This window comes from Mustela nivalis (assembly GCF_964662115.1).
Source record: "Mustela nivalis genome assembly, contig: HAP1_SCAFFOLD_934, whole genome shotgun sequence".
In the NCBI taxonomy this organism is placed as follows: domain Eukaryota; kingdom Metazoa; phylum Chordata; class Mammalia; order Carnivora; family Mustelidae; genus Mustela; species Mustela nivalis.
The window spans coordinates 182,301-209,875 of record NW_028135730.1 but is presented as its reverse complement, the minus strand read 5'-3'; the positions used below and the strand labels follow the sequence as shown (position 1 = coordinate 209,875).

General features: G+C 41.8%; 3 protein-coding genes across 21 annotated transcripts in view; 2 read left to right on the top strand and 1 right to left on the bottom strand.

Moving 5' to 3' along the window:
* LOC309857599 (uncharacterized protein) overlaps positions 1 to 27,575 on the top strand; it is a 96,811-nt gene that overhangs the window by 13,722 nt on the left and 55,514 nt on the right. For 6 of the 19 annotated variants that reach the window (XM_082750325.1, XM_082750326.1, XM_082750319.1 and 3 more), the window contains 2 exons: positions 3,322 to 3,484; positions 5,958 to 6,086. The exons of 4 other annotated variants lie outside the window; for them this stretch is intronic. The gene's annotated coding sequence lies outside the window, so the exon portion shown is untranslated. 9 more of the 19 variants (XM_082750321.1, XM_082750318.1, XM_082750330.1 and 6 more) reach the window with 8 other exon arrangements.
* LOC309857591 (ligand of Numb protein X 2-like) lies at positions 359 to 19,964 on the top strand (the record flags this gene model as incomplete). The annotated part of the gene is made up of 9 exons (XM_082750312.1): positions 359 to 375; positions 2,937 to 3,002; positions 3,322 to 3,484; positions 4,270 to 4,316; positions 5,958 to 6,205; positions 7,433 to 7,632; positions 13,046 to 13,186; positions 17,291 to 17,468; positions 18,772 to 19,964. 9 exons carry the CDS (start codon positions 359 to 361, stop codon positions 18,813 to 18,815), a joined length of 1,104 nt encoding a protein of 367 aa, XP_082606438.1. The 3' UTR covers positions 18,816 to 19,964.
* LOC309857596 (ral guanine nucleotide dissociation stimulator-like) lies at positions 21,225 to 26,350 on the bottom strand. The gene is made up of 6 exons (XM_082750314.1): positions 26,034 to 26,350; positions 25,528 to 25,635; positions 23,936 to 24,129; positions 23,292 to 23,351; positions 22,158 to 22,357; positions 21,225 to 21,917 (listed from the first exon to the last, which is right to left on the bottom strand). The coding sequence occupies exons 1-6, from the start codon at positions 26,169 to 26,171 to the stop codon at positions 21,541 to 21,543; spliced, it is 1,077 nt and encodes a 358-aa protein (XP_082606440.1). The 5' UTR covers positions 26,172 to 26,350; the 3' UTR covers positions 21,225 to 21,540.

The following is a 27,575-nucleotide window of genomic DNA, read 5'->3' as shown; positions in this document are numbered from 1 at the left end:
GTCCACAGGTATTACAGATGCCAAGCTAGATGGACTAGTAAGGTCCCACGGTCGGCCAAAAACAGGCCTAAGTTTTCTATACGCAGGTTTGTGTGTATAGAGACTTCTGTAAATATAATAAAAATGGAATATCAAAGAGAGAGCAAAATAGGACGCTAATGAATAAAAAAGTTGAAGTCTGTGGGATAAAAATTAAATTCCTCCTTTATCTTACTGTGTCTCACCCAGTCAAAGGCTTGCATCGGTAGAACATGGATATCAATTTCAGAAATGTTAAACTATGAAAGAGAAATATCAACATACAAAGCAAGGAAAAATAAATTGTAGTTAGATTAAAAAGGTAAACAAAAGAAACCCTATGGACAAAGGCAAAAGGTAAAGGACAGGTTGGAAGTAAAATACTTGCTGTTTCGATGCTTTTTTTCTTCACATTTTAACATCCGAAATTGAGATGTATCTTGAAATCAAGGTCTCATTTTAGAAATAGACACATAAAGTATATGTATGAGATAATTAATATGCTTAATGTTGAAATAGCTCTGAGAAGTCAGTGAGAAACATACCTCGGATATACCTCAAATAGCCTGAATAGACCATGCCCTCAAGGAGAAATAGACTTGTCTAATTAATATTTGAAATGTTTTACTTAGTACTGTCAGAAATATGAATTTAGATGATAGTGAAGTGGCATTTCTCACCTATGTACTGGCAGTGATTGTTTCAGAAAAATGTCCATTGTTGTTGAGGGTGTGACGGAAAAATTACTTATTCGTAGTAGGTGGGAAGTTAAATTGGAACAGTTGTTTTAAAGGATCAGTTGATAATACGTAGGTTTTCCTTGATGTAATCTTTGACCTATAAATTCCTCTTTTTGTGGAATACAAATAAAGTCATGCACAAGTATTTGGAGATAAAGGCATTGACTGTAGCAGCATTGTTTATATAGTAAAGGTGTATATGTTAAGAAGAGGGTTGGGCATAAAGTTTCTGATACAGCTATGTCATTAGTATTCTGTGGTCATTTAAAACGATGTTAAGTGACATGAAAAATACTTAATTTCAACATCCTGAAAAAATATGTGCACATAACTTATGGTCATCCCGATCATGTTTAAAAATGTGTGTGTAAGTGCCAAAAGAGGTTGAAAGAGGAACCATTAAGGTTCTCTGATGGGATGAAGTTTTGTGTGTTCCTGTATTTCCTTCATTAAGCAGGTCTTATTTTGCAGTGTGAAGTAAATTCTAAAAAAGCAGAAAGTGAGTCACTGCATTTTGCTGACGGAGCATTTTTACCTTTCTACTTTTAGACATACACTAATAATGATAACCACTAAATAAGTGTTCATGAGAAAGCTGTTGATCTATCTGCACACATTAAAAACATCATCTTAAAAAATTGCTGCTTTTGTAAAATATTTAGAGACATCCGGGTAGTCTGACATATTTTAGTATTCTAAACTGATAGAATCTAAGAAAGCATCCAGTAGAACTTGCAGGAGGTCAACTGTGCTAGGAAGAATATTTTTCATAGAAGATAGTTGAAAGAGGAAGAATCTCTCCCTTGAAAGAAATAGATACAAATAGCTAGGTAATTATCTGTTTATGTGTATACAAACATGTCCCCATAGTATGTTGTTTGGAGTTTGTGACAAGTGACCTCATATGATGTCTACGAGGCTGTCCGAAAAATGCTTAGAAGTTTCTGTTTATACCTAAGTTTGTGTTAAATTAAAACTTGAATTTGGAATACATTGTTAAATGACCTGTTTTTACATAAAGCTTATTGAATTTTCTAGGTGATAAAACAGGAACAAGACCAGAGTAGGTTTACAATTTAACTTTTAAAGTATTTTATTTGAAGAATTTTATTTGTTAATTTATAGGCAGGTGGTCTCATCTGAAGTAAAAGAAACTATATAGACATTTAGAAGAAAAATTCTTTAAATCAGTTTTTGTCTAAAGTAAAATAATAAACATATGCTCTGGGAAGATTTTGGAAGGTCAGATCTTTAATTTTTAGTCATTAAGAAAGTTTATAACCAATGCTTTCTGGAATACTTTATGCTCAGTTTTAGGTATATATACCTTTTCTATATAAACTACTATACCAGTCCCATTTATTTTGTAATGATGAAGAGGGAGAAAAGCCTCTATCTATAATATACATCAGATAGGTTTGAAGATCATTATTTTTACTAGCACTTACATTTTCTCACCTAATTTGTATTACATTAGATAAAACATTTGTAAATAAATGATCAAGTTCATGCCTCCAAAATATCTTCTGTATACTTTAGCCCTATTGCATAAATGAGAAAGCTGTAGGAGACTGAGGTTTGCTTCAGGTTCTATCAAGGAAGTAGTAGCAGATCTGTGACTGAATTTTAACTCATAATTCCATTACAGCATGCCACATTTCACCTCTTCCTTTTCTCATTAAATATTTATGATTCCCTTAGTCTATCCATAGGTTTTATTTTGTTGAAGAATAAATTGAAATTCTAAAAATCAAGTAAAATATAATGAGAATCTCTATTATGAGAAGTTTGTAGACTTTCTTTAATGAATGCTTTAATATTTTTGATTGAAATAAAAGGTCAGTCATAGAGTTTTTGAGCCAGGGGAACTTAGTTCAATATTTAATCTCTTGTATTTTCTAATTTTTTTTCTTAAACATTTGGTCAGATGCATTTATGTGTACTTCTGATAGATGCCAGTCCTTTTAGAAGAGAACTCCCTGTCAGATGAATTGTTAAAGCTATTTTAAAGGTCAGGAAACAACATTTTTTTTATAAAGAGATTTGAAATCAACCATAAGAGCTATAAATGGGGAATATTTGTTTTACCTTCTCCCCTTTAACACTTATGTAGTGGAACTCAGCTGTCAGCTTTTTAGAACCTCAATGGCTTTAATCTATCTGTTGCATTTTTCTCAGGGATAGTAAAGCACTGAAGGATGAAAATCTCCTTCCTGTCATCTGCCAGGATGTTGAAAACCTCCAGTAAGTGTGTCAAATGTAATTAGATATATCATGTTGAAGAATGTTAGAATCTATTTTAAGGGGAACATCTCTTCTTCCTCTTAAACATTTTAACTTGGGTGTTGGTAAAAATTTTAATATTTTTATAAACAAAGCAGAATAATGGGAATTAAAATTCTTTTATTGTCAGTCTGAAAAAAGCATGTGAACTGTGGATGAATTTTTAATATTTCCTTTTTAAAAAACACTAGGACTCTGACCAGCCTATAGTAAATATACTTTTTCCTATAGAAAACCAAAGGTGTATTTTTTTGGAATTCAGTTTTATGTATCTTTTTAGGAAATTTGTGAAGGAACAGAAACAGGTACAAGAAGAAATTAGTAGAATGTCTTCAAAAGCCATGCTTAAAGTACAAGAAGATATTAAAACTCTGTCACTGGCTGCCAGTGGATTACAGAGGAACACCCTCAGTATTGACAAGTTGAAAACAGAAACTGCTCAGGTAAACTAACTTAAAGTAATTTTCTTGTAGGGTTTTGTTTTGTTTCGTTTTATTTAAGTCTTATTGGTTATAAGACTTGATACAGATGTACTGTAAGAAAACTGTATAGCATGTTTGCTTTTTAAAAAAAGATTTTATTTATTTGAGAGAGAGAGAAAGAGAGCATGAGAGGGGGGAGGGTCAAAGGGAGAAGCTGACCCCTTGCTGAGCAGGGAGTGAGTTGCAGGACTCAGTCTTGAGTTTCAGGATCATGACCTGAGCCGAAGGCAGTCGCTTGACCAACTGACACCCAGGAGCCCTAGCTTGAGTACTTTTAAGTTGCTATGATACTAGTAGTCACTAGTTTGTATTGAGTTCTGATTATTTATGAGGCAGTATTTTAAGCAATTTAGTTTTCATGACAGCTCTATGAGTTAGGCCGTCTTATCTTTGTTATATAAAGAAGAATATGGGCAGAGAGGTTGTTAATAAATGGAAGAGGTTGTCAATAAGTGGGAGAGCTGATACTCTTAACTAGTTTGTTTCCTAAGAGTACTTGCTGGCTAAATTGCTATATCATGCAAGCAAGGCAGAAAAATATGTTTTTAAAAATCTGTCATCCATTAAATAAAAACCATATTAAGCTTTTTAACTATTAAAAATTCTGATGACTTGCCATTCTTATGTCTTAGTTATAAATGTTAATGAGGCTCATGATTTTGCCATTCATATGTACTTGTTTTTTCTTTCTATGCTATAATCTATGTCGTTTTTTCTTTATTGACACTCTTGCCTCCCTTGTGTAGTTTGAAGTCTTTCATCGTCTCCTCCTGGCTACTTGTTCCGTCTCTGTGTACCCTGCTCCCCATCTGTTTAAAGGTGGGTGTTGCGTAGTCCTATGTAACCTTCCTGAGTGCTAGATGAATGCGTTCTTCCATAGTTCTCTGTGATATCACACAAAATACCTGTCTTTAGTCCCTCTTAGCAATTTGCTATCCCATTGGGATGTAAGTATACCTGGTTCTTTACCTAACAACTTCAGGGATCCAGTTTTAAATTTATTCATGGGGACACCTGGTTGGCTCAGTTGGTTAAGAGGCTGTCTTCCACTCGGGTCATGATCCCAGAGTCCTGGGATTGAGTCCCACATCTGGCTCCTTGCTCAGCAGCAGGCCTGCTTCTTTTTCTGCCTCTGCCTGTGCTCACTCTCTCTGACAAAAAAAAAAAAAAAAAAAAGAAAGAAAGAACAGAAAAAAAAATTTATTCTTGGATAAGATAAGAGGGGCTTTACAGTTACTTAGTTTGTAGGATTTTTTAGTTGTTAGCTAGGCTCTTTCCCAGCTGTGTACATTCTGCTTATGTTTCCTTCCCAAACCCTGTTTTTAGTCTGTTTCTACATCGAAGACTGGCTGTTAACGCACATGGATACCAGTGTGTGATATGCATTTGGGGAATTGAATCTTTCCCTATAGTTTTAGTCTCAAGTATTGTTTTATGATCCACTTTTTGTCACCATTTTTTAATTGAATGAAATAGTTTTAAAATGCATTTCTCATGCAATCTACTTACTTGACAAAAATCGTTTTTCTCAGTGATACAATATTCCAAGTTACTTGTCAGGTCCTTGCAGGAACATTTCCTGGAGTGCGGCACAACAGTGCAGAAGGGAAATCCTTTGTCCTCTTTCTTAATAAGGTGATGAGGAAACCGGGAATGAGAAAAAGCTGAATAAAGAAATTCCATAGCAATCTTTTGCAAGAAATTGAAACCCACAACTTATCTTTAGTTTGTGAGGGGAAATTCATTACTTTTACAGCTAAGGGATAGCTTCCAGTTTTCAATAAATTTATCCTATACTTGATTTTTCATGAAATTTGAGATTTTAAAAAACACTATCATTGAATGTAGTCTGCAGTCCTAGACATAAGACCACCACCCACCATACGCAGCCTCTTGAGCCTTTGCTCTGCTTTTCTGTAAGTGGCAGAGCCTCACATGTATTGCTTCTCACTAATTAATGAATGTGTACCCTTGGCCCTGAGATTGTAAAGGAACAGTGTCACTCAGGGTCCAAGTCTGGATGCAGGAGCACATTGTGGAAGAAGACTGCTGTTTCCACTCCTGTTAAGGAGTTAAGCCATCCCTGTGAAAAGGGGGTTATGCAATCAGGATCTCAGAATAGTATTTGCAGGGTACCGTCAACTGTGCTGGTGTATTTCTGGGACTAGTATGTATCCGAATACAGGTTTTTATTGAAGTATTTTTTGACACATGCACGAAGCCACTATTTATGCCAACGCCTGTTTTAAGTTTGCTACACAGTGTGGTAGGAACTTAGTTTGAGCAGAGGTTAAAATCAGAATTACATACCACTTGTGGATTACCTCTAGGTGAGTTTGGCAATGAAGCAGTGGCTATTCTGTTGTTAGGGCACAAGCTGTCTATCATTTTTCCTTTCAAATCATCTGGGAACCCCCTAATGCTCTCTCTCTAGATGTCCTGGAGCTTCTCATCGGAGACTTGCCCTAGAAAGGAGGAAAACTGATAAAGCTCAGACAGAGATTGAGAATGAAAATGGAACCACTGTAATAGATCTTCCAGGTACTTTATCCCTCGAAACGGACTGTTCAGGGACAGGCACAGAACCTGCTGAGCGCAGCTTGATATCAGCGTCTCTGCCCCCGTGGCCTGAGGAGCCTGGCCTGGACAACCCCGCCTTGGAGGAGAACACGGCCACTGACAGTATGTGCTCTTCACCTTGCTTTTGCTTTTCATCTGTTTTCAAATCAGATATTTCCTTTCTTCTCAGTACTCCCTATTACTTTCCCTCCATGGGGTGTTGTTGTTGTTCTTGTTGTTGTTGTTTTTCCTCTTCAACAAATAATTTTACTGAGATATGCTTCACGTATCACATATTCACCCTTTAAGTGTACAAGTCTTAACAGTTTGCCGTTTAGAAACAGAAAGCGAGTCTTACTTTGAGGCTTATGCTTCCCCCTCCCCCTCTTCTGTTGTAGTCCACAAATTCACTGGTCATCAGCAGGCTTCTTTTGTTTCTTTGTGTTGAAGCCTATTGCTTCTTGACTAAGAAATCCACAGCATCAAGAAGAACAAAAATAATACCTCAGCCTATGTGCTTATTCTGTGTCAGCACTGTGCCAAGCACTTTACATATATTAACTTATTAAATGCTTGTACCAATACTGGCTTTTTTTTAATGATGAGGAAATTTAGTCAGGGAGTCATTGGTCAAAGTCTGAGAGCCACGAAATCGCTATATATGTATCTGACTTCCAAGGCCATGTGTCTGACTATTGCTGTCCTCTGGTAGCAGCCACTGATCTGTCTACATGACCCACCAGGAAACAGGCAGAAAACCTCTAGTCCTAGATCTTGGGCATATCTTTGTAGTTGGCCCTTTGTCTTACTTTTAAATAGGTTTATCTCTTATGAAAATTCCAATTTTTCTACAAATCCCATTTTTCCCAGCCATGGCTATAACAATTCTTCTATCTCCTACTGCTCAGATCAAGACCCTCCTCTTCTTGCTTAATGTGGTTATTTTGTCAACCACTACGGTGATTGTATGTCACAGAGTTTGTCTTTTTTATTTCATATATACTGTCTTGCACTGTTTACAGCTGTTTCATGGGTCAGAGTTTCTCTGATCAATTAGGACAAGATGATATTGTCTATATATTTCTTTATCAGATCACTATGTGGTCCCTAGTGATCTGATGCATAGTAGTTATTTGTTGATTATTCACCTTTCGAAGAGGAAGTGTTTTGCTAATCTTATCTATTGGTGTTTTGGTCATTCTGTTTTTCTTATCCCGTGGTATTGCTTTGTTATGAATCATCTATTAACATAAGGTCATCACTAATGATAGACGATAACTTACGTGAAGATAATCAAAATATAAAACGTTTTTCTTTCTATTTTTCTCCCTCTCATTTTTAACTTGGCAGCTACGCAGCAGCCGGTTAGTTTTCCGGAATGCATTATTACCACAATTGAAATTCACCGGGCTGATCCTTATATTCAGCTAGGAATTAGCATTGTGGGAGGCAATGAAAGGCCACTGATCAACCTTGTTATCCAGGAAGTCTGTCGGCATGGGGTGATCGCCAAAGATGGAAGACTTCTTGCTGGAGACCCTATTCTTCAGGTATCAATTTTTTAAATTATTTTGTTAACTTGCCTCTTTTTTTGCTCTTATTCATCAATTTAAAACTTAGGAAATTATGGTACTGTGGAATCTGACTCATAAAAAGGTAAGTTTTACTGTTTTTTTTTTTATGCAAAAACAGATCAGAATTTATCTGTAATTTCTCCGATTTCCCCCAAACTCATGGAATGTATTTTTACCCCCATCTTAAATTTGATCCCACATGTGCCTCAGTGCGTGGCTCTCCAGGCCAGCTGGATTCCTCCTGGCTTGTACTCCATGGTTGGCTATTTCGGGGCCACCTTCACTGTTAAATTCTCTTGTCCCATTGTCTATATCCTTAGTCCCAGGGTACCATCCATCAGTTACCTTCGTTGTCTGATTCATCCTTCTCTACATGGATTACTATACTCTAGAAAAGACAGGTCACACAGCACAAGTTACTTAAAACTTATAGCATTGAATTTAAGATAGAATTCAGAAATCATGACCACCTCTTGTTGGTTCTCAAATGCACTCTTGTCCACAAACAGCCTGACTCTGCACTAATCCTTGGTGCTACCCTCTCCCTCTTCTCTTTAAAGAGAAATAGCTACTCCAACAAACGAACTAGCTTTGGGCAAGATGATATTGTGTTAGAGGGCATACTGATGAGCATGAGATGGCCAGAATTCCACTGTTCATGTGAATTCTAGAGTGTATGTGAAAATTGACCTGGATATATGACCCATACTAGTGTAAGTGGTACTTGAAGCTAAAAGAATGGATATTTAGGAGAGAAGAAATAGGCATGAATGAGAAAAGATGTCTTCTAGGAACCCAAGCTCAAGGATTCTTGCCTCCTCAATTTCACTGCTGGGTCCTTCCCCACGGTCTGTTGGTATTCACCCCTTCCCTTTTCCTTGCCACCTCTCTGGTCTGTGCCTTCACTGCTTCACGTCTAACCCAGTAGAATCAATACCCCGCCTTCCTACTCTGCTCTGAAATCTGGTACGACCATTGTCAGGTTAATTCATCTGTGACTCTGATTTCCCTGGGAAGATTGGACCAGAGAATCAAGTCCATACTGATTAATCTAACAGTCCGGGTCCTCTGTGGACTCTTACACAACCTGTCCCTTCAGCCTTCACCCTTGCTTTTTCTTTCAGCTGTAGCCATCGGTGTATTACTGAAACATCATAGGCATGGTGGTCAGTGCTGAGGGTATAATTAAGAGCTAAAAGCAACCCCTGCCCTCATAGAATGTATAATGTAGCAGAAAAGCCAGACATAACAGTCTCCTTGCTTCCCTCCACGTTCCAGCCTGTCCCCATTGTGCTACAGCTTCCCCACCTTCATCCAGAAAGCCCTGCCCTGCCATTTTCACCCATTCAGACCTCTTCTCACACTAAGTACTGAAGACATTCCTTCTCTTCACCACTTAATGCATAATTGGTCACAGAGAGTTATTCAAATGCAGTGTCTTCCTTTGGGGATGGGAGCCACCATTATTACGTACTCTGGGACAGGCTTCTCACAGAGCTGTGCCTGGAGTCGATACCCAGGACATACTTGCTGAGTCAATAAAAGAGTGGATTTGGTTATGATATCCTGTTGGGAATAGCTGTCTTCTTCATTAAAACCAAACTTAGAACCTCTAGGATTTTTAGTTCTTCAAGAGAAATGTCCAGAGGGGAAGACAGACAAACTAGGCTCCAAGAGCAGCAAGGATTGACCTTTCCACTGGGGGTTCCTGGCTTTGGTTTCCACGCCCATCTGTATTCTGCCTCTTGTAGTTTGTGATTTCCACTTCGACACTTGGGCCCAAAACCCCTCCTTCATTGCACTTGGCCTGGCTGACACAGACTGAACTTCCAGTGTTTTTTTCTTGACTAAATCTGAAGAGGCAATAGGAGAATACAGGAAGCATAACTAATCCAGCTTATGTAAAATCCAGTTTCTGATCCTACCATAGCTAGCATTAAGAGCATTTCAATCACATTATAACTTGTGTTCTTACAGTATCCCTGTGAAGTAAAGATGGTTATTATTAGAGAAAAAAAATTTTCAATAAGAACATTAAAGTAGGTAAAGTAGAGGGGCACCTGGGTGGCTCAGTCATTAAGCATCTGCCTTCGGTCAGGCATGATCCCAGGGTGCTGGCATCCAGTTTTACATCGGGGCTCTCTGCTCAGCCAGGAATCTGCTTCTCCCTCTCCCACTCCCTCTGCTTGTGTTCCTTCTCTTGCTCTCTGTCAAATAAATAAATAAATACATAATAAATAAAATCTTTAAAAAAAGAAAACAGCTTTAAAAATTTTTTTTAAAAAATAAGATAGAAAAAGTAGAAAATAATCCAGGCCAGACCTTCCGGTTCTATAACCTACCAGAGCATTTAATGATATGGGTATCTCCTACAGTGATAGGGGTAAAACAAAGATGTGTATGGTGTTTTATTTTGTTTTGTTTTGTTTTGTTTTAAGTAAGCACAAGAAAACACTCTGACATAAAGGAAACCAAGCAGTAACATAATCTAGCATCAGGAATTAAAGTAGGTTGATTGTCACTGGGAAATGTGTATAGTAAACAGAATTAACAATGAAGATTTAAGTACTGTGTAAGAAAACCCAAATTTAAATCCCATTTCATTACTCCTTTTCACAAATGTTTGGTTCATTATAACTATGGGAACACACACACCCAGTAGCCATCTTGCATTAGGAGGGAGATTCAGGCGTTGGTCTCTTGTCCCAGACTTGAGGTTTAAAAAAAATTGAATACAGATACTTATATATGATACCAAATATAATATATTGCTCAAGTTGTTTCTTTGTGTAAAACATCTTAATGTTTTGGATTCTGAGAATAACATGTATTCCATGTCTGAAAAGGAGACTAAGGAAGGCAAAATACAGAAAATGAAGAAGGAAGTCAAAATCACTGTCAGCCTAAAGTCCATAAGATAGTGACATTAAAGTTTTTTTTTTTTTTAATATTTTATTCATTTATTTGACAGAGAGAAATCACAAGTAGATGGAAAGGCAGGCAGAGAGAGAGAGGGAAGCAGGCTCCCTGCTGAGCAGAGAGCCCAATGCGGGACTCGATCCCAGGACCCTGAGATCATGACCTGAGCCGAAGGCAGCGGCTTAACCCACTGAGCCACCCAGGCGCCCACATTAAAGTTTTGAAGAACATCGTTACAAACATTTTTCTGTATATGCCTACAAATAAATAGGTACCTATTTATGTAGGTACTTAGACATGCACTCAGCTTGCAAATTCTGAGTTGGCCACCCTTTCTTTATGTCAGCTGTATGCTGTGGACTTCTTACCCTGAAAATAGATGCACCATGATATAGCTGTATAGTAGGCGTGTTGTGCTAAAACTTACATAAACACTCCCCTGTCAACAGACTTTAATGTTTTGTTTTCAAGATTAAGACATTTTGCTAAACTTCCCTCTAGAACGATCATACCAATATATACTCCCAGCAATAGGGCATGCCACTTTTTAATGAAATACAGGTATTGTCATTTAGGCATTCTGCAATTTTAAAAATCTTGACTTTAACAGAATTCTTTTGTTGTGCTTGAAACCCTGAAGTGTTAGATAGGCAGTTAGCCTAAACCCAAGCGATAGCCCATCGTTTAAAGCTTATATGTCCACTTCCATCACACACCCAGAATTTTGTCTTTTAAGAAATCAAAAAAGATCAGGGATTTGTTTGTTAATAGGTTTGCATGAGCAGGGGTCTTCCCATAAAGCTAAATTACTGGTTATAGAGTATTTGGTAGTGGTGAGGGTTAGGAGTAAAGCAAACAATTCTTAATATTGAAATGAGATCACAGAGGGGCCTCTCACCCCTCACACCGTGTGATCTAATACTCGGAAGTGTCAGAATCTCAAATATCTGGATTGTAAGCGTTCTACTTTGGAATTACCTGTTAGATCAAATCCCCAGACTCTGGTCACATGAGAAGTGTTATTCTTTCAGTTATTTGAAGAATTGTCTAAAACTAGTTTAATGAAATACTTGAATAAGTAAGTGACTTTAATAGGGCCTTAAAATTGTTTATCACTCAGAGGCACTTGGGTGGCTCCGTGGTTCAGCATCTGCCCTCGGCTCAGATCCTACATCGGGCTCTCTGCTCTGCGAGGAGTTGGCTTCTCCCTCTTCCTTTGCCCCTCCACCCTGCTCTCTCGCTTTCGCTCTCAAATAAATACATAAAATCATTTTTTTTAAATTATGTTTTTCACTCCTTTTCCAACTTGAGAACTGAAACTGGAGTGCTTTCTTAACATTAGTGACTGCAGTCATGGGGGAGGGTTCTACTTTCCAGCACAGCTTCTTGAAAGCAGGCTGTCAAATTTTCCCATAGCAATGATAGTAAACTTAGAAAGTTGTAGTCATGACCAAGAATCAGCATCAAGTAGACCAGGCCTGTACGTTAAAAGCAAAGATAAAATAGCTTTAAAAAGTATAATAAATGTGAATCTGTGTTTCAGATCTAGATCTATAAATACAGATAATGGACCTCTAAATTTAACGTGGCTGTCATCACCTCTAAAATTACATTTATGGGGCGCTTGGGTGGCTCAGTGGGTTAAAGTCTCTGCCTTCAGCTCGGGTCATAATTCCAGGTCCTGGGATCGAGCCTCACATCGGGCTCTCTGCTCGGCAGGGAGCCTGCTTCTCCGTCTTTCTCTCTGCCTGCCTCTCTCCCTACTTGTGATCTCTGTCTGTCAAATAAATAAATAAAATCTTAAAAAAAAATAAAATAAAATAAAAATTATATTTATGTGTGAGTGCACATATGGCATATATAGGCACACAATTTGTAATGTATATAAATACTAATCCTGTTTTACAGGACCTTTGTTATCATTCTTTTCAGGACTGTTTAAGGTGATCCCTATTTTTGATTTGAAGCTGTAGTGTGTGGAAACAGAGCTACACGTAGTTTCATTGATTATCAGTCTCAAAGTAGCCATCTTGGAATTTATTTCAGAAATCACAAAGGATTGTAATCCAGTTTTGAATCCGTTCGTCCTTTTATCTTCTTTGCTCTCTTTCTCTCAGTGCCAAGGCCAGTTTGCAGGGGAGGGAAGTATAAAAAGACAGTTACCCTTCAAGAAATCATGGGGAGATCAGAACCCAGGCTTTGCTTTGGTTATATCCTTGGTATTTCCAGGATTAGGGAAGGTTTACCCAAGAGGTCTGTGTGTGGCTCTTTTACCTGCAGAAGTTTTAAAGTATTAGCTCCTGAAATGAACTCCCTCATCTGCCCCACCCCCAGCAGGGGCCTGCAGTCCCCACTCAGGTGAGGCTCTGATACAGCGATAATAAGTGCATTGAAAATGACCCTCCCTATAATTTTTTTAAGTGAGAAGCATCATTAATGACTGGTGATTATATATGTGTGTTTTCTCCAGGCTAGTGGCCAGAGGGTGGATTTAATTATTGCTAGGCTGGGGAAATCCCAGCCTGGTAACCCTGTCCAGGACACAGGAGCTCAGACTAGCAGCCAGCACCATGCACAGCCGCTGTACCACAACAGACCCAGCTCACACAAGGTGAGGCCTCGAGTTTGCATGTTTTCATTCATCTGCTCTCAGGGAATCCTTGTGACAAACTGGTAAGATTTAAATGAAGGCTGTTACTCTGTTGGAAAAGGTGAGCACAGGTGTTTGGGGGTGTGGAATGTTGTTTGGCTACCTTGAGAGTCCCTGTACAATCTGTTCCTCAGCCAGTAGGGGTGGTTTCTTAGTAAGAAGGTCCCTCTGCCAGATTGATGAGAAGTGTTTGATCTTCTAGAAAGACTTCTTTGTTTGGTCCTGCTTGAAAGTGGGATTTATCTTGGTTTGCTCATTCAGTTGTAACAGGAGGTTATGTAACTGAAAAAACGACAATGACCAACAAGTCCATACTTAGCGGTTGGGCAGTTTGCCTACAACAACAGAATTCCCTATGTGAATATGAAGCACAAATCATACTTTCTGATAGGTACATGCAAAACACATAAAGCATTTCTTTTTATGTTACAGTTTATAGGAATACTACCCTAGATCATTTGAAATTCCTGTATGTTAAGCTTTTTGCTGCATCTTTCATATTTCAGTGCTTTTGTAATATATTCCTAGGTCATTTATCTGTGCCAAAAATTCTGATGCTGTCTCACTTTGGATGCAGAAATTAGTAGAAGTCAAAAAACAGTGGCACTTTACTGTGTTCTCAGTATTATTTACTTCATTTGATCTTTCATTTGAACTCAACTTCTAGTAGGCCAGAATTTTTACAACGATGCTATTTACCAACTGTGTGAAAATCACACATTGGAAACTTCCTATAGTTTTTTTGTTTTTTTGTTTTTATTTCCTATAGTTTTTAAGTAGACCAGTAAATAAGGTTTTATTTAGCAAAGCAATTTAATTTTACTTAAGGAGAATGACTTGAGAAACACATGTTTAGCTTAAAGTGGCTTCTTTTTTTTTTAAAGATTTTATTTATTTATTTGACAGACAGAGATCGTAAGTAGGCAGAGAGGCAGACAGAGAGAGAGGAGGAAGGAGGCTCCCTGCTGAGCAGAGAGCCAGATGCAGGGATCGATCCCAGGACCCTGGGATCATGACCCCAGCTGAAGGCAGCGGCTCAACCACTGAGCCACCCAGGCGCCCCTAAAGTGTTGGGATCATGACCCCAGCTGAAGGCAGCGGCTCAACCACTGAGCCACCCAGGCGCCCCTAAAGTGTCTTCTTAATGTAAGTATAATTTGAGAGAATAACTCTGTAATGTCACAGGAGCCCAAGAAAGCATTATTTATTTATTTATTTATTTATTTATTTATTTTTAAGATTTTATTTATTCATTTAGCACACAGAGATCACAAGTAGGCAGAGAGGTAGGCAGAGAGAGAGAGAGAGAGAGGGAAGCAGGCTCCCCGCTGAGCAGAGAGCCCCATGCGGGACTCGATCCCAGGAGCCAAGATCATGACCCGAGCGAAAGTGGCTCAACACACTGAGCTACCCAGGCGCCCCAAGAAAGCATCATTTAAAGGCACAAGTATTTTTGGCCCATCAGGTTTATCTTGTTTTCTGAGCTGAAGTATAGACTTGTCACTGGTCTTTGTTCAGTTAAAACTTTTAAGAAATTATAAGCACAATCTTCATCTTATTTCTGAACAGAAAACGAAATGTGTGAAGGGAACCTATAATTTTGCTTTCACAATGATGACTACGAAAAGCAGTTATTGTTTCGAAAAGGAATTTGAATAGGAGTTGTTCATATCGCTGGTCCTTGCTTTACAAGTTACATATATATACATATTCCTAAAGAATCATGATTAAGGCAAAAGTTGGTAACTGAATCCATGAATTCTACAGAAAGTGGAAATATGGGTGCTCAAAGACAACGCTACAAATTTAAGACTGTTTTAAGAACTACTTAACCATTTCAGCGTTCATATAGAGGATGATTTATGTCCTTTTGTTTGTTTGGGGCACAAATATTTTTCTTTTTACTAGTTCCTCTTCCTTAATTTTAAGTGGTGGTGTTTTAAATAGCAATGCTGAATTCTTACTCTAGGTGCTCTGTAAACCTGCTTGTTAGAACAGCCACATTAAATGTAATTTTAAGCATTAATTTAGCAATTTACCATTATCATACAGCATTTGTGATGTCAAATCCTACTTTAAAAAAATAAAGGTCTCCTAGGGAAAACAAATACAAATTCATCAAAACAACCTGTTCAGAGGATAATCATTGTTAAAAATTAAAGCACACATTACTCTATTACTAAGCCCCTGCATGGCCCCTGCTTGGAAACATTCATCCAGTGTTTAGCCCTTAGAAGTTTCCATGAATTATACCAAGAGTAATCTGTGAAGTTTGGCTAAAATGCATACATCTCAGCCATATGGAGGAATAAAACAACCACCTCTTCTCAATACCTGACAGACAGGAGCGTTGAAGTCAATGTGCTCCCAGCTGAGTTTACCTGGATTGTCTTCATAATAACGTGGGTCTTGCCCAGTTTTGAAGGATGCGAACATAGATGTCATATGCTACGATACCACCTGTGGACGTTTACAGGTTTTCTATGAGGTCAAAATTCTAGGAACTCTAGGCTATTTAAGTAGTGCCCTCAAGAAAATTTCAGAGTGTTGGTTTCAGGAGCAGAGAAGAGCAGACACCCCTGCAGGTCCAGGGCTTGACTGACACGTCGTACCTGTCCGCTGTGAAGCAGTGTCACTAAAGGAAATGTTACAGTTCTAGCAAAAGAATTTATCTAGTTCTACTGTTGATATTGTTAGTCGTGGTAATAGTTATCTTGTTATCTACACTATGCTGTTACAGTATATGTGTTAAGGAACCTTTTGAGATAGGAGCTTCCATTATTACACTTAATGGGATAGCACCCTTGTAGTGTGGATGCATATAGCATCATGCTGTATGAACATACACAACTACATATGAATAAATGTTTATGTATATACAGTATGTGTGTGTATGTGTATTTTTTTTAAACTTGAATCACTTCAAATCCAGTGTGATCATGCGTAGCTATATAATTTGGAGCAAATTACATGACCTTTCTTTTTTTTTTTTTTAAAGATTTTATTTATTTATTTGACAGACAGAGATCACAAGTAGGCAGAGAGAGTGGAGGAAGCAGGCCCCCCGCTGAGTAGAGAGCCCGATTTGGGGCTCAATCCCAGGACTCTGAGATCATGACCTGAGCCAAAGGCAGTGGCTTAACCCACTGAGCCACCCAGGCGCCCCTACATGACCTTTCTAATAAGGCTATTCCCTTCTTTATAAAATGGGGCCAACCATAGGATTTACACTCAGGACCATTGTAATGAAATGTAATGAAACCATGAAAATGAAATAATACATGTGAAGCCATTTGCTTTACGCATAGTAAATCTTCAATAAATGTTAGTTACTATTGCTATTTTAATATTAATATTGCATTGGTACACCTTGTTTTTTATAGCATTCTAATTTAAAAAAAGGTGATGTTTTAAAATTTCCTTTTCTTCTAGGAGTGTCCCCATAAATAGAAACAATCAATATCGATAAAAATTGCTTTTTCCTGAGAACACAGTTTGTTGGAAAATTGTTCTCTTCCTTAACTTTTTCAAAAATTCAGTTATTTCATATCCTTATAGCTTTCCGTGAAGGTTGTGAAGATGAGTTTGCACCCATTTCATGACCGAGCATTCTCATGAGTAAGAAACAGAAGATAGATCTATAGCTTTTTTCTGGCAGTTAACTAAATCCGCACTTTACTTTTGTACTATTCTGTCACCATTTCTCTCAAAGAATAGAGGAGAGAGAGAGAAATAAAATTAATTAGGTTGTCTTCAGAATCTTAAAACTCAAGTCCATTATTTACCTTTGTAGAATTGGCCCTCTTTTGACTTCCACATGTCAACAGTCCTGAGTTTTTTGTGTTCCATACATAGTCGTATGAAAATACAGCCGTCCAAAGTCTGACATTGTGATCCCCAGTGTTCAGTGTCATGTTTGTACCATGAGGAACTGTGTATTATTTCTTCAGTAACTGATTTTAACAGTGACTTTATCATTGCCATGGTATTTTTTCCTTCAGTTTCCTTACTTTACTTCAGCTATGTATTATTTATTTTGCAATGAATTTTCTTCTCCTGTGTTAGGATCTTACCCAGTGTGTTACATGCCAAGAAAAACACATTACTGTAAAGAAGGAACCACCTGAGTCCCTGGGAATGACAGTGGCAGGGGGCAGAGGAAGCAAGAGTGGTGAACTGCCCATCCTTGTAACCAGTGTCCCAGCTCATGGCTGTCTGGCACGTGATGGCCGCATCAAAAGAGGTAAGATAGGGAGGGCTGGGAACAGTGAAACTCTTCCCATCTTCTCCCTGCATGCAACTCATGTTTGAAAAAAGTAACAAATATTCCCCAAATGTTCTATTAAATATGATTTTTTAAAAATCTTCTAAAGTGTCCCTTCCAAATATAAGTGTAAAACCTCTCTCTAAGATTAGAAAAACGCCTATTGGGGGGCACCTGGGTGGTTCAGTGGGTTAAGGCTTCTTCTGCCTTCGGCTCGGGTCATGGTCCTAGGGTTCTGGGATCGAGCCCCGCATTGGGCTCTCTGCTCAGCAGGGAGCCTGCTTCTTCCTCTCTTTCTCTCTGCCTGCCTCTCTGCCGTTTGTGAACTCTGTCTGTCAAATAAATAAAGAAAATCTTAAAAAAAAAAAGAAAGAAAAGAAAAACGCCTAATGGGAAGGAAAATTGCTGCAGTTTGATGATGTTTCCATTCTTTTTTTTTTAAAGAATTTATTTATTTATCTGACAGGCAGAGATTACAAGTAGGCAGAGAGGCAGGCAGGGGGTGGTTGGGGGGAAGCAGGCTTCCGGCTGAGCAGAGCGCGATGCGGGCTCGATCCTAGGACCTGGGATCATTAACTGAGCTGAAGGCAGAGGCTTTAACCCACTGAGCCACCCAGGCGCCCTTTCCGTTATTTTCTAATGTTTATTTAGATCATTGCATTATTTTATGTTGGAACAAACCCTCTAAAAAATAGAACACTCATCTTTTCCTTCCTAACCTTTTATATAATCCTCATTGCCCTTTTTTTTTATTATATTACTTGTCAGGGCAGCAAACACTTTTTTTTCTTCCTTAAGCAAAAGATGCTCTAATCACAAGTTTCATTTCTTTGTGTAGACCCAAGGATCTCTTCTCTTTTAGTATTCTGATAGATTCATGCTGAGCAAACTCTGTAGGACTATATCTATAGAACTGTGTAACTCTAAAACAGGATATGTTAAAAATTTATTTCTAAGAGCAAAAGATCAGGAAAGAACTATAGAAATCACTGAAGCCCAAAGAAGAGAAATGAACATGCCCAGGTCCTGCACAGTAGGAAAACGAGGTCTAATGACTTGGACTTCCAGTCGAATCACAGTGCCTCAAGACACATTTTTTCCTATACATGATGAAATTACCTTAAAAGTTTTGAGTTGTTTTGGAATGTTTTCCATGAATTGGATTTTTCCCTCGATATCGTAAGAATGACAGAGATGTGAAAAAATTACAAATAACAGGATGTATAGGGAAGATAATGACTTGGTAGCTCATCTCATTTTTCTTGTTTATTCCTTTGGACAGGTGATATATTGCTGAATATCAATGGCATTGATTTGAACGATTGAAGTCACAGTGAGGCCATGGCAATGCTAAAAGCCAGCACCACGTCCCCTGCTGTTGTCCTGAAAGCACTTGAGGTCCAGACTGTCGAGGAGGCAGCCCAGGCTACCGAAGAGCAGCCAGGCACCTTCAGCGAGAATGAGTAGGACTCCAGCTGGTCCCCGTCGTGGGTCATGTGGCTTGGGCTTCCAAGGTACTGACAGCGTTTCAGCAGTTTCATGGAATAATCGTAGTGACAACATTTCTCAGTATGGAACACAGTACATTCATTCGTCCAGGGTGTGAGGGGGAAGGTCCTGGTCAGAGATGAAAGTGGCAATGGCATATCAAGTTATAGAAGAAAAGGGTATTTTTTCCCTTAGATTATTATATTTTAAAAGATAAGTTTAAGGGGCATCTAGGTGGCTCAGTTGGTTAAGCATCCAGCTCTGGATCTCAGCGCAGGTCTTGATCTCCGGGCCATGAATTTATAAAAAAGATTTTTTTTTTAACTTCTAAAAAATTAAAACATTCTTAAAAAATAAACCCTTTACCTTATTAAAGGTAAATTTAATAGTAAGAACTAAGCTAAAAAGCCTTGGTGTATCTGTTTATAAAAATGAATAAAGCCATTCTGTCCATGACTATTAAGAAGGTTCTCAAGTGGACCAGCCATGAGATTTGGATGTTCATGATCTTGCTTTAGAAAAGCTGTCATTTACCACACGTGTACATGCTTAGACTTCGTGTGCATTTTTAAGCAGAAAAAACAGGTCAAAGTGTGGGGCCTTTTGAAAAGCTTTTCTAAAACCCCTTTCTTAATCTTGTTAACTCTCTCTAAAAAGGCAGGATGTCAAAACTCAGTTTTCATTGGACATGAGAGACTCTTTCAGCCAAACCACTGGTGTCTGAGAGTAGGTCTTCTCACCACCTTCGGGACTGTCACCCACCAGGACATTCTGTAGTTGGTCATTGTCTGCTCATGAAAGTGTTTCAGCTCCTGATGAGTGTTGTATATACTTTGGTATTGAAGTTGGAAGAATGTGTATTACTGTCTTTGTTTCTAGATCACTTTAGAGGAATCCTAAAACTGAACTAAGATGAAACTTTCTGATTCTGAGCCAAGTAGGAAAATGACTGATTTTTTTAAATAAAAATAAACAATAAGAATGCCAGTTTCTGAGACTTCGAGCTTCATTTGGATGTAATTTGTAATAACTAGCATTTGTATAGTGCTATGTGATGGATATTTTAAAAGTACTTTCACGTAAAGAATAGCAGAAAAATCCAGGATGAATGGAATTCATTTGTCTATCATCTAACTTACTGACTTGTCCTTGTGGTAGTGAAAAAGACCAAAAAGGCCTGAAACAGTAACAGAATTCGTATCTCAGGGCCCTGTAGGCATAGATTGGAATGGTTGCTATGAAACCATGGCCGTTCTACCTAATGGTGAGGGCTCAGCCAGCAGAGGGAACTCATTTATCCTCTTGAGTACTCAGCCTGATACACTGACCTGTCACTTGAAACCCAGCATATCAGAAAGGCCCGGTCCCACTGGGGGAGAAGTGGTCTCCTCGGCGGCGCAGGAGCCGAGCATGTGCACACCACTGCTGGTGGCCAGGCCGTGCTGGCGCTCCTTTAGTTCTTGTTACCTGGTGTTCCAGGTGTCCAGCTCCCCTAAGAAGTCCAGAAATGCTCACCCCATTGATGAAGGACTCCCACTCCTAGCGGCTTTGGCCAGCCTGCCGTGTGGGAGCAGGCCTGTCTTGGGCAGGACTGCCAGGTCGCAGGTGGACAAGGAGTCTGACTGGTCTCGGACAGGAGCTGGCAGGCCAGGACCCATGTTCCCACATGGGTTCCTTGAGATTTTTGTTTGGATGCGTACCCTGTCCTCTGACTTCTCTGCCTCCATGTCTGTCCCCAGGGTGGAGCATTTTCAGGTGAATCACAAAAAACAATGATATTTCAGATGAACAGTACATGGGATAATGAAATCTATTTGGAGTGTCTGCCTGTATCGAAAGCGTGTCTATCAGTCCAAGGTCACTATTCTGTGGACTCCTGGGGTTGTGTGTTGTGTGCAGACCAGTATACACAACCAGGTATTGGGAGGGCCACTGCTCTGTGGGTACCGGCGGCTCTTTTCAGCACGTCGCACACCACACAGGGTAGCAGCTCTGCTCTTTCTCAAAAGGGAGGGTCTTTCTCTGCATTTAGCTGGCGGTGTACCAGACAAAAGAGTTATTTGTTTTGTGTTGTGCTGTTTCATTGTTTTGGGAGAAGATTCAGAAAAACGAAAATACCTATATCATCTCTACAAAAGTTTGAAAAGAGAGGAATCACTCTTATGTTCTGCAGACACACACAGAAGGCCATATTGTAGTTTCCAGGCAGAGGAAAATCCAATTGAGGTGAAGTGGCCATGACAGAGAGAAGAGAAGTGGTTGCAGGGACTGGGGGAGGGACAGAGCAGTGAGCGATGAGGAGCGCGGGTGTCTCTGTGAGGAAACGTCGTAGAAGACATGGTTGTGCAACACTCTGGATGGACCTAATGAGACCTCCATATCCCACTGCAAAGGATGCGAGTAAAATGTTATATAAACTCAAATTCTACTTTATTTAATAAATTAAATCTATGAAGTAATTATAGAGGTGAACACAGAACACAAATATGATAAAAAAGGAAATGACGGGGGAGGGGGATATATGCTCTGGGGGTCCAACCAGCACGAGCTGCTGCTCAGGGGCCTAGCCTGCTTGCTCCACGGAGACAGGGGGCGGCAGCTGGGGGGCCCAGCCTGCTTGCTCCACGGAGGCAGGGGGCGGCAGCTTGTGGGCCCAGACTGCTTGCTCCACGGAGGCAGGGGGCAGCAGCTCGGGGACAGGACCCTGCTGGTCATCCAGTAAAGGCAACATGCCAGGTGGCTCTTCCGTGGCAGAGAAGTGAACGAGGGCCCTGACGACCATCTGCCCTGGTCCCATCGGGTCAGGTGGGGTCACTGGTCTCCCTAACCCACTGTGAGCTGCTGCAGCAGGGATGGTAGAGACCAGCTCAGGCTCCAGAGGTGCAGCGGGTGCCAGAGGGGCTGCTGGAACAACTTCCAGATTTTGCTCTGGGGCCGGCGCTGTAGCTCCAAGAAGAAAAAGCATCATCAACTTGATTGACTTCCCTTTTGCCTTTCCCTTTCCCCACCACTCAGCGTAAGACCCAGCCCCCGGAAGGTATCCCCGACGGAAGCCCATGGGGACAGTGATCTGAGATGACTCACTCTCTTCGGCCCAATTACAATCTACGGAGGCTTCCTCTGGGTGGCCCACCCTGTCTCCTCCTCAGGCCCACAACAGTTACCCCGAGTCCTCCTCACCCCCAGCCTCTGGCTCCGTGGCCTTTCTGGGAGGGCATTGACTTTCTGGCAGCAGAAGCTGGGCACGGCGCTGCAGGTCCGAGCCCGGCACATAGACCTGCAGGTAGGCCAGCAGCGTATGCAAACTGGGAAACTCCGGAGGCTGCACAAAATCCCCTGGATACTTTTCCACCCAGGTGTTTAGGATGGCATAGATGGCCCTGGGGACAGACATGGAGACAGAAAAGTCAGAGGACAAGGTATGCATCCAAACCAATATCCCAGGGAACCCCTGTAGGAACCTGGGCCCCTGGGCTTCCAGCTCCTGTCCGAGACCAGTCGGAGTCCTTGTCCAATTGCGACCTGGCAGTCCTGCCCGAGACAGGCCTGCTCCCAGACGGCGGGCTGGCCAAAAGCCTCTAGGAGTGGGAGTCCGTGATCAATGGGGTGATCATTTCTGGACTTCTTAGTGGAGCTGGACACACTCCTCAGTCTGTCTCCTTGCCCACGAGCCACTTCAATTCAACTGCATGTGCCCAGGGAGAGGTGGTGTCTGGCCTCTTAATTACCCTCACTGCACTCGCCTCTGCTCCGTGAAGATCCAACCGAGGAGGGAACAAAGGGACTCTGTCTCTAGCCAGGCCTTCCCAGGACCCTCTCCATACCTCCACCGTTACCTCCTCTGCCCGTTCACTAGGTGCCATGAGAGTGGGTCTGTTTCCACTGACACTCACCTCCCACAGGGTGTGGGATGTCTGCTGCTCCCTGGGCTCTACTGGGTCACCACTCTCCCTGAGCCCCCTCTGAGCACCCAGCGTGCAGGTGCCAACAGAATGCTGTGCGAAGGTTCCTAAATCCTGCGTTCTGGGTCCCAGAATTGGGCAGAGAGAGGGTTGGGAGGTGGTAGGCATGGAGCATGACCCTCTCAGGGGTGGAAGCTGTCCTCCATGCCCCTCTGCTCTCCCACAGTGCTCACACACCTACCCCAGCTCCCCAGGGCACCTTCCTAGTTTCCAGTAGAAGCTCTCAGACCTTTACCCTAAAGCAGGAATCACAGAGGTGTGCATGAAGGTCCATCAGCCCCTTGAACTCACAGGACCCTCACTGCCCTGCAGGAGAGGGAAGGCCCTCCTGGAGCAGCCAAAGCTTACTCACATGTCTCGCTGCTCCTGGGATCTCTTGACCTCTTCATATGTGGAGTAATAGCACCCGAATCTGGAGGAGGCCAGGGGGCATCACATGAGATGTCTGCGGATGTTGGCTCTCACCCTCTGACCCTCGACTAGCCTGCAGCCCTGGGGTGCTCTCTGTTCTGTGCCGGGATCCCATTCAGCTCCGAGATAATCGCCTCCACCTACTGGGGCTTCCTGAATGCTTGCTGAATGAAAGGGCCCCAACCAGCCCATCACGAACATCTGCGGGGGCCTGGCCCTGCTCACCCCCAGGGATGACTGTTCTGGATTCATCCAGACACAGACCCCAGAAAGAATCTCAGATTCCCTTTCAATGGCAAAGGAGCCCTGCTCAAGATCACAGTGAGGGTCAGGGATTAGGCAGAGGCTTCATCATGAGGGGCACAGGAATGTTCAAAGAGCATGCCCACAGGCCCTCCAGCAGACTTTTCCACCGGCGCAGGCTGCCAGGTATCCTTTCTGACACCTACCACTGAGTCCCTATAATACCTCTGCCCCAGTTAGAAGCAAGGGGAAGTTTGGGGAAGCTTGGGGACCTGCCAAAGTCTCACAACCAGGCATTGGCCTAATCCCACAGGGCAGTTAGGGGCAGGGGAGGGTGCTCACCTTGCACATAGTTGGTCCAGCACCTCCCCAGAGCTGGCAAAGGTGTCGTATGTGTCCAGAAAGGTGTGGACACAGTGTAGATCTTGTCTGAGGATGGCAGGCACCAGGTGATCAATTGCGGCCTCCAGCTTGTTGGCCCGCTGTGCCATCAGCAGTGAGGTCCTCGTCCTCTTCCTGGTTGAACGATTTTTCCCCTGAGGTGAATCAGAGGAGACATGAGTCAGTGCTGTGGCCACCAGGAGGGTTGGGGCTTGGAGGGCAGAATGAGCCCCCAGATCTCAGGGACTTCTGCAAGAGGTGGGACAAGAGAGGCCAGAGTCCGAAAAAGAATCGGGTGACTCAGTGTCTCATTGGGTTCAGCCTAAGGCACTTGGTTTTGCTTCAGGTCATGGTCTCCGTGTCCTGAGGCTGCGCTCCTCGTAGGACTGTGTCCATAGGGCAGTGTCTGCTTGAGGATTCAGTCTCTCTGCTTCTCCCCACTCTCCCCCTGTCTCTCTCTCAAATCCATCAATCAGCCAATCAGTTAAGAAGCCTTTAAGGCAAAGAGAAAATGTTCTTGGAATCCATACAAAGAATTGAAAGAAATGATGTCTGAACTTGCTAGTATCTGAGGTCCCTTTGTGAGCGGAGTATGGATAGCACGTCCCTGCTTGAGTGGCATGGATCCTGTGATTTCTGATAACATAGCCCATTCTTTTTATTTTTTTGAAAGACTTGTTATTTATTTATTTGACAGAGAGAGAGGTGACAAGTAGGCAGAGAGGCAGCCAGACATAAAGGGGGAAGCAGGCTCCCCGCTGAACAGAGGACCCCACGCCCCCGACGTGGGCCTCGATCCCAGGACTGTGAGACCCAGGACCCATGACCTGAGCTGCAGGCCGAGGCTGAAACCCCTGAGCCACCCCGGCACCCAACATATCCCATTCTTGAGATGAGAACACAGAGATGTTTAAGGCGAGAGGGCTTAGGATAAGAAGGCACGGAGGCTGTAGGATGCCGCACTGTGCCTTGGCCTGAGAAGGGGATTACATCCAGTCCTGCCCCAGTAAAGGGCTCCATGGCTGTGATCAATGACTGGCCTTCCAGACCGCCGTGCAGTGCAGTGCAGTGAGGCCCCTGTTCCTTTTTTTTGCGGGGGGGGGGGGTGGGTCAACAATGTGTTCAATCAATACCAAAGCGCAGAGCAAGAGACAGAGTACCATGAGCCCCATGTCCCTTTGGATCAAAGTCTCTCAATTCACTCTTGCAAATAATCATTTGCAAGACTTGTAGAAGCTGAGGAATGACTGTTGGGCCAGTGGGGGCACCTGGGAGCACGAGTTAGGAAAATGCCTTGGCATGGGCAAAAGGAGTCTAAATCAATGATGAGACATGGTCTAGTCTCTTTAATGATACTCCTATAAGTATGTGGACAATGGCTGTGCTTCTGTCCAAGGCGTGGGCAGGACTATGTGGGCCAGTTTGGGGAAGAGATGGGATGCAGATTCACGGGAGTACAGGACTCTAGGAGGCCAGGTTGGCTTCTAGGAAGTGGGGCCCTTGGTGCTGCATGGGCGCCCCAGGGGTCGGGTCTCCCCAGCACCTGCACTCACCCTGAGCCAGCGCCAGACTCTGCTGGCCCTGTGCGGCTTCTTTTCCTTGGAGGAAGGAGAGCAGGCAATCTCCTCGGTCACCTCCTGCACCATGTCCTCTGGAGCATTCTATAAAGACAGTGCCCGACAGCCAGGCAGGAGGCCTTAGAGCCCTGTCTGGAGGCCTTTGCTGGTCTTCAGACCCAGGGCGCTCCATTCCAGACACACCACAGCCCAGGTGGCAGAGCCCTCCCCCAAGGAGAGAAACGTGGCCCAGCTTCAGGGCCTTGGATGTGCTCTGGCACAGCTCAGAGTCACCTCAGGAATCCCCTGTTTACCCTGCCCACCCTGACATTGGTGTGAACAAGAAGGGATCACAAGAGTATCCACTGTACTCACCCTCCTCCAGACCATGGGCAGGAACCCCCACATATCCCTCCTCCCCCCAAACTCCAGAGGAAGGGATAGGGCTTCCCTAGGACGGTTCAGAGGGGTGGGCATCGCCTAGTCTCCTCATAAGTAAGTACCTTATGGAGTCTCCCTCGAAAGGACCTGCGGCATTGTGGGGGTGGTTTTAGCCAATGTCTGCAGCATGGGATCAAGTCATTTTCCTGGGGGTTCTGGTACCCAGAGCCCCGGAAACTGGGTACACAACAGGAAAACATCTTTCTGTGTCTAGGTCCTGAGTCCAGTAACCCTGCTACTGGACTAGACTGGCTGCCTGGTTGCAGGGGTTCCAAGTTCTGAAGGCCTTTGTGATCCAGGCAGTGACATCACTTCCTGAGATGCCCTATTGGGGCCCACTCCTGGTTGGACCCCTACACGAACAGTGCTCCCGTCTGCAATCTCCTGTTCCCCCTTCTGATCTAAAGCAAACTTGATCATAGTTTCACAAGAATAAGAGAGAAGGAGAGCGACTGGAGCAAAGATAATATTTGAAGAGACAATCCCTCATTTTTTTTTTTTTCAGAATGCTTGATAGACACCAATCCATGGAATAAAGCAACCAATGAATTCCAAGTATATTAAAAAGAAATCCAACTCTAAACACAGGCTATTGAACTACAAATTCACTATGGTGAATTCATTATGGCAACACCAAGGACAAAAATGGGGATTTTAAAACCATCCAGAATAGAAGTACAAATTACCTCCAGCAGATCAACAATTAAACTTCCAGTAGACTTCTCTTCAGCGATAGAAGCCATGGAACATTGCAATGGTATCTTCCATATACAGAAAGAAACAACTGACAATCTCAAGTACTTTTCCCAGGGGCACCTGGCTGGCTCAGTCAGTGCGGCATAGGACACCTGATCTCAGGGTTGTAAGTTTGAGCCCCATGCTGAGTGTAGAGATTACTTGGGAAAAAAATCTTTCAAAAAATGAATATAAATAATAAATAAATAAAATACTTCTCCCAGGAAAAAATATCTTTCAGAAAATAAGAGTAGGGAGGAAAATTCATTTTTCCAACAAACAAACAAACAAAAAGATTGAGTTTGCCATGATCCATACTAAAGCAAATTCTAAATTTATACTTCAGATTAAGTAAAATGATCAGAGATGGAAGATATAAGCTACAAAGGAAAGGAAGATTTTTTTAATGTAAAGAAATGAATAAATGTAAATAAACACTGACTGCATAAAACAATAATACTCAAGTTTTATAAAATTGAAAAGCAATTTAAATATATGAGTGAGGACTGAAATAAAGTATCTTAGGATCCTTGCATCATCTTGGTAGAAATTAGGAATGCTAGTTAACTTTAGTCTTAAAAAGTTGTGTGTAGGGACGCCTGGGGGGCTCAGTCAGTTAGAGCATCTGATTTTTTATTTTAGCTCAGGTTATGATCCTGGGTTGTGAGATCAATCCTGCTTAAGATTCTTTCTCTTTCCCATTTTCTCTGCCCATTCCCATATATGCCCACCCTGCTGTCTCCTTCTCTCTCTCTTTCTCAAAAAAGAAAAGAAAAAAAAGGCTGTTTATATTTTTTAATTGCTAGTAAAACTGCTTTTAGAAATAGCATACAAATTCCAATTTAATAGAAGATGAAAATGGAATTGTA